We start from the raw sequence: 15,542 nt of genomic DNA, 5'->3' as shown, positions 1-15,542 counted from the left end.
TAAGTTTTTGAACACCCTGTGGTACTGTATATTTAAACGTAGCTTTATGTCAGTCAGCACTCTATTTTTCTGGAGGTGGTGAAGTCATTGCAGTGGTAATAATACCACCATCCTCCACAATTCTAGCAGTGTTAGCAAGTACGGAAACACCAGGTCCAGACATCACTTTACTGCTGCCTCTTGCCTGATTGCGTCGGCCACCACGACTAATAAATGGCTTCCGTGGTCCATTCATCTTCATGGGATTAACTTTTGGCACATAGTTGGTAGTAATATGTGAAGGCTCTTGGTGAGAAATATCTGCGATGTAGGTTCTGTTCATGGCTGCCTGCTGATCCAGTCCTGGTACGGTAGCATTCTGTGCAAACAAACAAACAAACAAAGCAAATATGTACATAAAATATATACAGTTGGAAGAAGGCCAGATTTATGTTTCTTTCTTGTTAGTTGGTGGATAAGCAAGCTGCAACCAACTTACATAATTATCTATTTTCATTGGCTAACAAACTAAAAACAGTTGGTTTTGATGGACTTCATTTGTCAAACACCATAATTTGTTGTCCCAGTTTTGCAAATTTTGGGTAAAAATCTTTCGAAGTCCTTGTCTTACTTCAAGCTATAATTATAAGAGATGCATTCAAATCCAGCATGGAAAGCCATTATGAAAGAATTCACTGACATGGATATTGTGTGTGGGTCACTGAAATGTCATGTCCTACAGAAATCACCAATCATTAAACTCATCACATCAATACATCACTGTCTTATCAAACAGTTATATAAATATTTCTTATATCATAAACTCACGTAACACCATTACTTTTCCCAAATTTTCATAAATCAAACTTGAGGTATAAATTATATTATTCTCCAATATTTTTTCTTCATTCCACCAGAAAATACTTGTGCCCTACGGCTTTGTCACCAGTATTAAATTGCTAGAGTCTAGTGAGACAAGACCCCTTAGGTTACTAGTATTAAATTGCTAGACTTTAGAGAGACAAGACCCCTTAGGTCACTTGTATTTTACTTGGTTGAATGAAGTAAAAATACATATTTAAATGTTGCTAATGTGACCAAATGAAATGTACTGCATACAAACAACAGTTTATAATTTGAATTGTATGGAAGTCATCTTTTAAATAATAATTATTTGGTTTTATTTCTTGCTCAGCTAAATATCTAATAATCTTATAGTCAAATGTAAACATTGCTAGTGAGAACAGGCTTTCAAATATTTTGAAGTGATATTTTCGTGTTTTGTAGAGTCAATGACACTGAAGTGTCTTACTGAATCAATGACACTGAAATATTTGGAGTCGATATATTTGAAATTTGGTGTGGTTTCGAGTATTTTTGATCTGAAATATCTGATCCAATCTTGAAAATCCAGACATGACATGATCACATCTAATTATGATTACTGTGACACTAACACTACCTCTGCTTGTCCAGGTTCTACCATAGGCATTGGCACTTCAGCTATTTCAGCTCCTGGATATGGACTAGGTGGATACATCATTTCATTGGTAGGTGTACAGGTTGGGTAGACAGGTACCATGCCAGTCGTGTTCATTGTTTGTGACTGTGGGAGAAAGTCAACAGATTATTAGACATTAGAATGTATGAACTACAGTACATCACAGGTTGTGTAGACAGATACCGTTCAAGTTGTATTTATCATGACAATCGGTTCTTGTTGTTGGTGCTTTGGTACAATTTTTGCATAAAAATCAAATAATTAGGTAAGATTTCCATTATCATTTTATATCACAGAATAAATTAGAAGATGGCACGGCCTGGCCTGTCTGCCTCCCTTCTTATTTGTTTAAGGGAAAAGACAAAGTCATTTGAGTATATATCTATGAAAATCCCACAGGTATTACCCCCCCCCCCCCCCCCAAACAGATGTGAAGAACGACTACATAAAATGTCCATATTACGTCAGTACACTCCATTTTCTGTGACAGTCCCAAAATGAATCTAAATGTTCAGTCATAGCTACTGATATAGGGGTGTTGTTATTACCTGTTGTGGAGCCATCCAACGCCATTGACCAGTTGGTGGAGACCATGGTGGTGTGTTCTGAAAACAAATAAATAAATAAATCAATTATTCTGTCTTATTGGGATTTTGTTTATCCAATACAGGCATTCTATTTCAAACTATATATATATATATATATATGTACGAAAACACAAATGAGCACTGCATGGATGGTCTCAATAAAACACAACTCAAACTATTTCCATAAGTTATAACTAGCTTTTGCCCTGTTAACAGAGTATTGTCAGGTCAGTAAATGAGAGAACAGGGTACATATATTTGAGTAAGTGTACTTGAACTAGTTACGGGAAAGGTCCATTTTTGTTTCTGCTTTCTAAATACTTTGGATAGTGAGTGGTTACAATAAGCAGATTAACGACAGATCATCAACGGAAAAACTGATGTTTTATTATTTGGACTTTACTGGCTGGAAAAATTATTTTTCTATCAAAAACATTGCGACAACATGAGAGCGATGAACTATTTGTTTCCCAGATCGTTTGTTTGACCAAATTCATATTTTGCATATCTATGGAGTGGTGGTCTTTGCTTTGGAAATTCCTCTAACTGGACTTCCAAAGTAACATCCTCATCAATATATCTCTGCAACTGACCCTACAGCTGTACAATTTTTGTAACTTTTACACACACACACACACACACATGCACACAGTCTGTCTGTGTCCCTCTTAGTCTAGCACTAATGAGAACCATAACACTTTAGTTGTGCTAACAATAATGTCTAAAGTGATGTTATTTTTGAAGGTTTGAAATAAATCAGTCGCATTTCAGAGGATCAGTCATGTACAGAAATGGCAACAATGAAGCAATCAAACATTTATACAAATTCACTAAGGCCAATTTTTACATGTAATGTGTCCTGAAGTTTCGAATTTAAAATATTTGTCTACACTTTTTTGTTCTCAATTTTGACCTTTATCATATTGTAATTTGTTTTCATGTAATACTGTATGATTTGTATTTATTTATAATCATCTAGCGGTCAAAAGTCCTATCAGCATCCCACAAATTTATAATTTGTTGACAAACAAATAACAGTATGTTAATTTTTAGCCTGAATGTTTACACATGGTCATCAAGCCAGTGCCATCAACAACACGTAATATGGCAATTTAGATAATCACAATGATTGAAACCATACCAAGTAAAGGTTTCATGTACTTTTTCAGAGTGCCAAAAAAGTAATAACTAAGTGTGAAAAGTTACAACTACTGTGGCTTTCACCTTCAATGTGATCTATGCAAGTACTGTTGTTGCTGGAGTAGTGTGCTGACTGTGGATTTGTCTTTTAATATCAAAACACAACCATAAGATGTATGTACTTACGGGTGGGGGCTGTTGATACGCTGTGTACTGAGGTGTTGTTGTGGTGGGTATGTACTGTGGGGCTGGCTGTGGTGGCATCATTACTGATACAGCATATGGCTGGTATACTGAAGCAGGCTGTTGACAAATTAAGAGAAATACGTACATTTAGAGTGACCAACCTACATGAAATGAAATTCTAGGAAAACAACGACCTGCACACTTTCTTTCCACCAAACACTAACAACATTGTTTTACAGTGACTATAAAGCAAGTTCACTCCAGCCACTACTGTCAAATGGCTACAAAGAAGTGTTAAAATCTAGACACTGATCTTCAAATATAAACCTCACTAATATACCCACATTTCATTAAAATTTAAAAAGAAGTGGTTGGTTATTGATGAAGTACGTCATCTCTGTTTAGATTCAGAAACTTACATGTGAAGGCTGTGATGTATGCAACAATATTTCACCATCAGAGAGTTAACAACTTACCTGTGGATGATACATAGGGCTGTGATGTGTTTGTAGAGTAAACAACATATCTGTGGGGGCCGTGATGTGTCTAGAGAGTAAACAACTTACCTGTGGGGGCTGTGTATGAGGTGTGATGTGTGTTGGCGTCATTTGACTCTCAGGGTGGAAGTATGCTACTCCATTTTGGTAGGTATAACTGTAGCCACCAGGATGGTGTATGACCATACCATTGGGAGCAGCTGGGGCAGGATCTATATTTGAAGTATACAAGAATATATAAATGTCAATATGAAGTGAGTGTGCCTTCAAGATACCAACACTCCTTTTATTCCAGCTTTCAAAAAAAACCCCAGCCCTTTCATTCCAGTTTTTTTTTTTTTTACTATTACTTATGACATGAACTATGTGATATTTCTTTTACATAACCTATTCTAAGGATAATAAAATGCCTCATATTCATGTGTAGCCGTATCTTCAGAATCTCAATGATTGTATCAGCAGTACAACAAAGGTCAAAGGTCAAGTCCAGAAGATTCCAACAGAATTGTGCATTCATGCCATTACTATCAACATCTTTAAACATTTCTAACTCTGTATGGTGGAATACTTGAATCAGTATGTGTACTCTACGAGTCATGTAGAGAACGCCAGGTTAAATTCAATATCTTGGCTCGTCGTGTTTTTTTTGAGACGACACAAAATGTCACTGGGAATCATAATCTACCTTTTTGAATATGTTAGTAATAAAACTCACATACTGACTAGTAAAAATTAGCATTGAAGTATTTCTTAAAATCAAATATTAAACTGAGCATGAAGCATGTTCATCTAGAGATGCTATTAAAATCTACACCCAGTACTAACTACACATTGAAGAATAACGAAGACCTACGGTAAAAATGAAAAAAATGTTTGTTTCCGATAACATGAATTCAGAAAATAGGGTAGGTTAGAGAGGTCAGGATTTTTTTTTTAATTACTTCGAACCAACAACATGATCCTTGTTGGTCACAATACTTCCGTAAAAATTGATGAGATGCAAGAGGTAAATGAAGACAGTTATGTGATTCAGAAGTAGACAAACACTATACGCAGACTGTTCTGTTATAGGCTGAAATTACATAATTTCTCTCTGGAAGGTGATTGAAAAGAAAAGTGACCAGAGATACTTTGGCAAGAAAATCTATAGGGAAATACAAGTAAATTGTCATAATTTTACCTTTTTGCATGTGAAAAAGTTTAGGGGTAGGCAGCATAAACTCGGATCAGTAGGGTTATTGGAAACACACATTTTTTTTTATTTGGCCTAAAAACTAAAGTTAACATGATTAGTTGAAGACACAGGAGGTTAGGAGTTAACAATAGAATAGTAGATAGACAGATATACCAACCGACATCCGAAACAGGGAATGTAGTTGGCTGAAACAAAGAAGATAAGAATAGAAAGTCAGGTATATAAAGAATAAAATAATACCCACCAATATTCTTACCAAAGGTTGGCTGGAAATAAAAACATGACGTTGTTAGTTGTTAGGTTTGGAAAGCATGCGAGCATAGAAGCAGCACAGATTTCTGTGCTAGAATGATGACTTTCCCTACATGTGAGTGGAGTTGATCGTAGTAATAAGAATGCATCATATAGGAACTAGACTAGATGACCACGTGAATCTCACATCTGTCCAAGCATGCAAGCGTAGAAGCAGCACAGATTTCTGTGCTAGAATAAGGACTTTCCCTACATGTGAGTGGAGTTGATCGTAGTAATAAGAATGCATCATATAGGAACTAGACTAGATGACCACGTGAATCTCACATCTGTCCAAGCATGCAAGCGTAGAAGCAGCACAGATTTCTGTGCTAGAATGATGACTTTCCCTACATGTGAGTGGAGTTGATCGTAGTAATAAGAATGCGTCGTATAGGAACTAGACTAGATGACCACGTGAATCTCACATCTGTCCAAGTAGAATAACCAATGGAACACAATCTCACCAAGATTACTATGGGATTGTTTTTTTTTTGTAAGGGAACAAAAATTATTAATATTTATTATATTATAATTTATATTTCAATAATATTTTTTTGGAGGATGAAAAGTTTTTAAAAATACATTAACTGTATAATGTGATAATCATTTCTGATCCAGATATTGAACGTCTTACATTATGGAAAAATCAGAAAGTATAAAATTGATTTTAATAAGACATATCTTACCTGTTTTCTAACAGCTGGTCCTATGTTTAACTTCTTGTCTTTAAATATAAGATTATCCCCCTGGTACAAATGTAGAAAACATGATTTAATGAATATATATATATCACATGAAGGCAAGAGTATTTTGGTAGTTTTCAAGTATTTTCTTTGTCTTTTCCATTCACAATACATGTCATGCTTCAGTATATATTTTCAACAGATTGCCGTTTTAATTGTTTGGTTGCGAGGACAAATATTAATTTTCATGGATTACAATAAATTTTTCTGTAAGACTTGCAACAGTGTAGTATTAATTGTGTGATGAAATTAGTGTTATTAGACTTACATTCTCTTGCTGTATCCTAGCAGCTTCCTCTGGAGTCTCGAATGTAATGAAACCATACCTGTACATCATCACAGAAGGTGGACAGTTAGATGTACATAAACTGACAAGTACTTTCACACCTGAATTCACATGTATCAAAGCTCCCCCCCCCCCCCCCCCCTTCACACCTCAGGTTACTCAACACCTCCAGCAAATTTGGATCATTCTGTCAGATCCAGTTAGATAATGAAGATCGAAGAACAAATGATTTTTTTCGAAACATGTCTGTTTCTCAATCAAAAGTGGAAGAAGAAAACTTGTGTATGAGTACCTATAAAGTATACACAGTGTTTTGTTCAAGTCTGGTAGTTGATTGATATACAAGTATGCGTATTAATAATCACTATATTACACATCCCAAGATTTGACCATTGTTGCATTACGGCTTTATTTGCCAAAGTTCACAAGTTGAAAAAGTCGTTTGTAAATCGTGGAAATTTTCGACAACTTGAAATTCACGAATCAAAACTTGTGATGGGTTATTTAATATTGTCATGCAAACATGACTGAACAATTGTTTGAACATGCAGTTCTGTTAATCCAAGTTTCAGTAACTGTACCATGTTATTTTTAATTCAGTACTAAACGGAAGACACTTATATGCCGATTACAAGAACATAAATTTGATGTCTTACAATTAGATGTATTACTGGCTGTTTCATTACCAACAACATGATTTGAATGCAAGCAATGTACTTTTTTGGTGACTTTCAGTTTTCTTTTCTTTTCATTTTATGAACATCATTACAAGTACAGGTAACCATCTATATATCACTGGAGCTACGATTCTGCTATACTCATATATGCTATAATGAACAACTGCAACAGTCACAGATCAAGTGATGTAAAAAAGGCTAGATGTTATTATATATCGAATTGACCATTAGAAACTTGTACAGTAATCTCTATACATACCCTTTAGAAACACCTGCTCTATCTGCAATAATCTTTGCTTCTTTTACCATACCAAAATTGGTGAAGAACCTTTTAAGTTCTATTTCTGTTGTCTGTGAGAAAGATGATAATTTGAATGTGAGGAAAATAACATGAATTGGAGTTCCTATACACCACATCATAAGTGACCAGTACATACATCCTGCACTATAATATCAGTGGCTACAACTGTATCAATCTACTACTAATACCAGTCAACAGGTGAAAACACAACTTTCAAGTCTTTTAGACAGATACAGATTTCTATGCTATTAGATTGCATTGGGGCTACTGTCAATGCACTTCCTACATTTTGAAAGTATAAGGTTCACTGTAATATATTAGTGTTCTTGGAGACAGCTGAATGTATACAAGCTAATGTCTAGGAACCCCGGTAACAGAAAGAGGTGAATCTGGTAAAACTGGCAGTTTCCAATATATTATACCATAACTTTGGTGGGGAATCGAACCCGGTAAAATGACTAGGGCACTCAAGTAGATTTTACCTACATACTGCCCTTACCAAAAACATTGGCGTCACTGTTTGTGACCAGGATTGTATAAAATTGACAAGACATACTATCAACAAGGCTATGAACATTGGCAAAAAGCTTTGAGAGCTGATAACAAGTGTTCAGCAGGACTAAGAATCTGGTTCAAACACAAGTGTGAAAACAATTTGTAAGCATCAAAATGAAAGTCAACTTACATTAAATGCTATTCCACCTACAAATATCCTATTTGGAATGACGGTACCATACTTGGGTGCATGTGTAGGGTTATCTGACGGTGACTGTGTTTGTCGAGGTGATGCCGAGTCTGATGGTGTTCCTGGGTTTGGTGGGGGTGTCGTCGTCGTCGTCGTAGCGGGTACTGGTGTTGTCTTCATTGGTACTGGCTGTGTGGATAGAAAGCATTCAAGATCTATGATAAAACTGAATTTTATCAAACCTGACAACAACATATTTCAGTTCATGTGATGCACATGCAAGCAAAAGTAGACAAAGTTAGACAGTGTGCCCTCTAAGGCAATTTGACAAACCACTGACACAATTATAACCTAACAAAATTTGGTGTTCCCTACTCCTTACTATGTGGTCACTCAAGAAACTCATTCTTTGGACCATTTTGGCTAATTTTACAACAACAAATTTTGTCTGATAGAGGGGGACACACTGGCTTACCTGTTTGAAGTGTCCATTTATCCCTACATTTTAGAAATGTACTTATTTCTATAAGTTACTTACCCACCCCTCTAAGCTAATTTGATGTGCCACACAATTTCTAGTGACACACCAAAACTGGGTGTTTCCCTATATTTTACTATGTGGTAACTCTCACAAGAAATCAGTTTTTCTAAGTTTGACTCAACAAAATTTGGCTATCATTAGAGGGCACACTGCTACCTACGTGTAGGCTGTAGCAATGTCAGAAGATATTTTTATTATATAGTGTGTGTGAACATAAAGGTCATAGCTCCGAACATTTTATAATTGATGTTAACACTTCTTTATCTTCACACTGTGAGCTATTCATTATCTCATTTGTAATTTTTCTGTTTGCCGATACATGCTAGTAACATATTTGTATCAATTAAATACAAGTGGTATGTAGCTAATCATCGCTAATGGCAGATCATGTTAACAGTTGTTGAAGCTCTATGTATACAGCATACTCACATGGTAGAAAGATATACACAACAAATTTTTCGCTTGCTATTTTGAAAAGCAACAAATAATAAAAAAAATATGATTTTAATCAGACGTTTTTGCCCAGACCTGTGTTTGACTTTCTATCTCACAAAGCTCTTGGTTTGGAAACTTGTTGAGATAATAAACCCAAGACAAGTCTCCATGGACACATTGAATACTGAACATTGAACAAATTGATAAGGAGTGCTGCCACATTATATATAGCTTGTTCAGATGCACTGATGTAGATTTGTAGTACGGTAGGTATTACAGTAATCACAACATTACCTAGACAGTAGCAAATTGAAATAAGTGTACTTAGATGTCAGTGGCCTCTGAAAACATGCACACATTCAGTGTTGACAGTGTTGAGATATCTAAATATAGAAACTGGCTGTCATCAAACCTTGACAACTTACAAAAGTGTAATATCGAATGCCACAATTCTTGTCCAGGTCCGAATGCCAAACTGAAATTAAAGTTTGTCTACTGCTATATTGGATGGCATCATGATGTATGAATCAACACTGTCTGACAGAACAAACAAAACAAACATGTCTTTAGGCTTTACAACTTTAATCTATTTATAGACACTCAGTTTCAGTGATGATACTACCAATATGAGGCTGTCCAAAATCAGTTGATTTCAATTAACAGGAAGTGGCGACAGGTGAATTTAATTTTGAAATTCTGATGAGATTTCAGGGTAAAATGTGACCAGAAATCAAGCCAACATGATGACTGCATGCCAGGCCTATATGTAAGTGTTACTGAAAGGTAACATATACCTACTGAATTTATGATACCATTGCCTACAGAGTTCAACCAATATCACAGTGACTGAGCATCTCATAGACAGCATTGTCTACATATTCAGTGTAACTCATTCTGTCTGGCCATACACATTCCAAACGTTCATGACCACTGACATATGCCATCACTCTCTGTTACCAATATTTTCAAATCTCATAATGACTGCAAACATGACATGGTTGAATTAATTGGTAGCAAACATATTACAAGTTAGTACCCTGGCTAGCTAGAAACCAGGGCGTACGTAACATTGGCTTCATATCACCTCTTGAGATATATGCCACCATTACATGTATTAATTTCAAATTGACTTAGAACTGGTCATATCAGCACACAAAGATGTACAAATATCAACAAATGTTACCACTGTAGTGATATAGTTTGAAGTGTGTACATCGTAACACAAGATTTTTATATATATTTTGCCACTCATATATAGGGGGATACATGTACTTCTATTTCATATATATATATATATATATATATATATATATATATATATATATATATATATATATATATATATATATATATATATGTGTGTGTGTGTGTGTGTGTACTATATATAATTATGACAAAGATGTTTATATTTATATATACTATATGTATCCATCACTGTAATTATAACTGTTGCTGATGGCACTGACCACCTACAGTGACAACAGCCAATTGATGATTACTGTAAGGATCAGTATCACATACATACATACATGTACATAATGAGCCTCTAAATTTCTGAGGGCAAAAGAAAAATGTGAATTTAAAACAACATAGTAGAATAGCTAAAATAGCACAATTTATACAGGATTATATTCTCAGCTAGATCAAGCTATGATTACCATTTATATACTTTCAAAACAAATACATTCTAGTAAACATCAGTTTTGGGTAACGAATGTGAAATCAATGCTTCATTAGGTATTTCATAGTAACATACTATAAGCTACACAAAATTGAGAAACCTCTTGTTATGTTCAACTAACTTAGCATATCTTTTACTGCAAGCAAACTTTCTTTTCACTCAAGCAAGGGAGAAAATCAGAAGGTCCCTTTTAACTTATTTTATTGCTCATGCTATACTATCAATAGGTAAATATACTACCCTTATATAGTGGAGATAACAGCACTCAATGCCTGGCAATCAGTACATATCATATTACATATACAAATAACCCCTGCACTTTATAGCAACAAATTCAACACTGGATGACAATCCTCAATAAACATTAAATAAATTAGGGGAGATTATTTACAAGTTGTGGTTGTTAGCTTATTATTTGATTTCCCAAAGTGCCATTCATAATACTGAGTTACTGAAAAGGCTTAGTTTTTTTCCCAATTCCTACAGGCAACTTACTTTACTGTCTTAACTGATATTAATAGAACCAGCTGAAGAAAAATTGGCACTGTTGGCACTGTCCTTTTTAATATTGAATACTTTTAATCATTGGAATATTCTGATTTGCTAAAAGATGTTCCTAGACAGCTGGAGTTCCCTACCTAAAATTATGATATAATTATGAAGTCCAAGTCCTCAAAGGATATAGCTGTCATCTTCTACACAATTCAATATTTTTTTAAGTAATTTTTCGTGAGACATTTTACAATAAAAAACAAAAAATGGGACATTTCAGTGCCTATACCTCTGGTAACCTGACAATAAAGGAAGATACACTGTGTGTACAATGATACTGGAAAATGATAGTGTAAGACAAGCACCAGCCCTTATACAAACAAAGGATGACCTCAGATACTTGTGTGAGCCACATTACAAGCCAGTGGTCTCACCCCTGGATACTTCCCATGTGCTGGTCAATGTATGCAAGTAAGTATGCTATATTTACAGCTACTGATAATATCTTCAAATGAACCTCCTCAAAATTTAAGATAAATCAATTTCTAAAAAATTTGTTTACTGGAATTATTCTGTTTTTTGTTAACCTGGATGTGTTAGTAAATCTAGTTGTCATGTCAACATTTTCTGTGCATATAAATATATAAAATGTTTAAGCATGAATTTAAAATAAATGTTTTGGTGAATAATATGCTTATGAATATATCATTGTTTGATTAAGCCTATTGTATTGGAAATCAGTAGTCTGAATATGACAACATTCTGTTGGTGTTTGGACAGGGTTACATTGTTTTAATAAAGAACTTCTGGATAAAACAGAAAATGATGAAATGACCTATTACAAGTTGTTTAGGTATTAATTGTTAATTTTCACATTCCAATTGCCAGTATTGGACTGAATATAATGGAAGCTAAATAATCCAGATAGGGAAAAATAATACACCACATCTCTATCATCATGATTATGTAAGGAAATCTAGTATTTTATTCTCACTACTTTCCATGTACTACAATGACAATTTATATATCATTCAACCAACTATTAAAACACCAAGATTACATATATTGCTATTCAGAAAAGAATGGTAAAAGCCTTTACATCAATTAAAAAATACCCAATTTCCACTCATAGTCATACCCTTGAAACTGTATTCCTTGAATGGTGGCGTTCTTGTGATGGTCAGTCACCTTCAGATAGTTCATGCTGGGTTCAGTGTACTGTGAGTAGCATGCAGTCAAGATCATCTTAACCTTTACACTTACTGAGGTGACAATACATTGTTTTGCACCTGTCAAATCCAACTGGACATTTATCAGTTAATTAAAACAGACATCAAAATCATGATTTGTAAATTCTCCTTTGTAAATTACCTACAACTTCAAGTGATGCCATCTATATGTCATAACCACATGCATTTGATTCAAATTCCAGCACTTGTTACGCTTCCTTGCCTTGTGCAATCATCACCATATGTCATTGATTACCAAGTAAGTGTTTAGTTATATTTATTGATGGCCTCATTTTGATACATGGTGCATATATACAAAACGTAAAACTATAAAATCTCACACAGCTAGGGAATGCTTTTGTACAAAACTGAACATTATTAATATACAATCTTGGCCACAAAATCACATGAATGTAGATTAACATGCGAACCTAAATTTATCACTTTCTGTTTGGCAGATTTCATTCTGTCTATAAAATTAGTTATCAAATCATGTTTTATTGGTAATTAAAAATAAACACAGCAACATTCATTCTATACATTATTTGAGTGACTGTGTACTTACGAAGTACAACAATCACCTTTGCAAACTGTCTGCATTCCCCCATTGCAAGAAGTGATACAATATTTCACCGGCGTTTCACTTCCCCCCAGCATGAGATAGACAGAGCCAATTAAATCAGAAAGGCATAGATGTAAGGACGATCACGATAGAATTTCTGATGACCTTTCATAAAAAAAACTGCCACTCCAAGATGTCTAACAAGGTCAAATGTCAACAAGACCGGCTTGATTAAATACCTATCTCTAATATCTCATTTCTTGTTTAATTGTAGTGTGTACTTACACAATTTCTTAAAATCAAAACAACTAGGTGTCACTGTCAGTATATATGATATTATTGTAAAACCAATATGAAGTTCAATTTATATATCACTACATGTATTTGCAACAGGCTGACTATTTCAGCATGACTCAATTTTGTATAAATTGTAAACATAATTGTAGAGAATTCTCCTTCCCACCGACTAGTCAAGGAATGCTCAACAGAGCTTTAAAGTGATGTACACGCTATCGTATATCATTTATGATCCATTTTGAGGCCACAGGAGACATAGGTAATCCATTTATTGATAATCTAATCATTTTACAAATTTCTGTGAAACTGGTCACTAAAAATATTAATTTTCTAATTTAACAACTATTCACCTGATAAATTATGCAACAAATCAACCCATACACTTTGATTTGTAATTTATTATTATTACATTTTTATTATTAATGACTTCCTGAACTATAAAATTCAAGTTTAATGGTTTGGCAGTGTTCAGTATTGTTGTTACTATAAACTAATTTGTATCCTTCAACAAATTCAAACATTTAATTAAGTGTAAATCAATAAATATAAATGGTTTCAGTTTATTTCTAAAGTTTTAGTATAAATTTATTCATCTTTCGGAATTATACTTAATTGACATATAACAAAAGTTTCACAATCCTGACAACAACAATAATGTTGCGACTCATTTTTAGGTTTTGCACCTTCGATTTGTATATCGGAATAAACCATGCAGGTAACTAGGGAGCGCTTCGAAAGAAAAGGGATGCCCGTTATGTCCACTAATTGAAAAGTATACGTTCTCACTTTTTTTTCCACATCTGTGATAAATTTATAGTGAAATGGTTTACTTATAGTTTCATGCCTTTGTGATTGGTTTTATACATAAAATGCTAACTGTAAAGACTGACAAACAAAACAGCATACATATTACAAATTCACTTGGAGACATTGTGACAAGTTTGAAGCACTTTCCAAAAGTAGCCCGCGTAAAACAAGAAGTAAAGAACCGCGAACGGCTGAAACGCCACCTGCAAATGGTACTACTCATGAACGTGTCAGGAACTCAAGTGCGCTGTATAATTGGTTAAAATATTTGCACACAAATGACATTAGAAAAGACACCTGTGTAACTCTCTCTTATGAATTTTTAAATAGCCGAGCCACCGCACTGTTGTCACTACCATCAACTCTGAACTCAAACTTTCGGCAACGGTCGATCGGGCTATCAAACGTTGTTGGCGATAGTCCGATACACACAGCTCGGCGACGTTAACGAAAGTTATTTTTTTTTCTGATCGGATAATACATGCGAACAAATTCTCAAGATTTTGCAGGATGTTAGTAGACTACGGATTCTTTTTAGATATATTCATAAATGGCTAGTTAATAATATCCAGCTACCAGAATTACGCCAGATTAACGACACGGCAGGCGTATCGCATCATGAAGTGCGCAATGAGGATGTCGGACATCAACATGCACATCGGCGCATGGACTCGTCGGCTCTTAAAATGCATATTCAACAATTGTGTCAATGAAAGTTACCCTGATTGTGCCCCTTACTAACACTGTAATATCCTGTAACTCATCAAAACATTATATACGCTTTATTTTCGAACTTTGCAGCCATCTGATCGCACTGGTAGGTCAACATACACTTCGCAAGCTTTGTGAACTTTCAATGCATGTAACCAGTGCTAAGAAGCACGGGATGCAATGATCGAAGATTACAGAAAACTAAATATAGAAAATAAGACTTACCGAGTTCTGCACTTGATTGTTGCTACCCTCCGACATGCTGAAGGCAGATCTCAAAATTAAAACACTACAAGGACAGATGGAGCACACAGACACTAATAAGATCCCGAACTGAAAATCAAGTATAGATTTGACCAGTTCACATGTTTGGGGAAAACGAATGACGCACATACCATTCATACCAGGGAGGGTTAAGGGTCATACAAAAAGCTGCCTCATACATAACGGCAGCTGCGATGAAATGCGAACACAGCCTCTATCAAAGACAGCATCCACCAACAACTTTTTGATTATTTTTCTTAAATTTCACGACAGTGCTCAAATGTAATGCATAAAAAAATGTGCCTTTATTTCGACGTACTAATAATATTTATAAATGCACGCCCCCACTACAAAGTGGAAAGACCAACTACGATAAGATCTGTCAATCACCTATAACTGTCAGGTGCGGTTCATTCATAGGAGTTGGCCAATAATCTGAGCCGTTGATTTAC

The 15,542-nt window shown here is 34.8% G+C and overlaps 1 protein-coding gene across 1 annotated transcript; it reads right to left on the bottom strand.

The window, feature by feature from the left end:
* LOC144434636 (uncharacterized) lies at window positions 1–15,109 on the bottom strand. Its single transcript, XM_078123134.1, has 11 exons — window positions 15,052–15,109; window positions 8,072–8,260; window positions 7,345–7,436; window positions 6,391–6,448; window positions 6,066–6,125; window positions 5,243–5,270; window positions 3,960–4,102; window positions 3,394–3,510; window positions 2,029–2,085; window positions 1,442–1,585; window positions 1–358 (listed from the first exon to the last, which is right to left on the bottom strand). Exons 1-11 carry the CDS (start codon window positions 15,085–15,087, stop codon window positions 62–64), a joined length of 1,221 nt encoding a protein of 406 aa, XP_077979260.1. The 5' UTR covers window positions 15,088–15,109; the 3' UTR covers window positions 1–61.
* Between the last annotated feature and the right edge of the window lie 433 nt (window positions 15,110–15,542).

Source organism: Glandiceps talaboti, chromosome 4, assembly GCF_964340395.1.
Source record: "Glandiceps talaboti chromosome 4, keGlaTala1.1, whole genome shotgun sequence".
Lineage (NCBI taxonomy): Eukaryota > Metazoa > Hemichordata > Enteropneusta > Spengelidae > Glandiceps > Glandiceps talaboti.
This window is presented reverse-complemented; position numbering and strand designations above follow the sequence as displayed.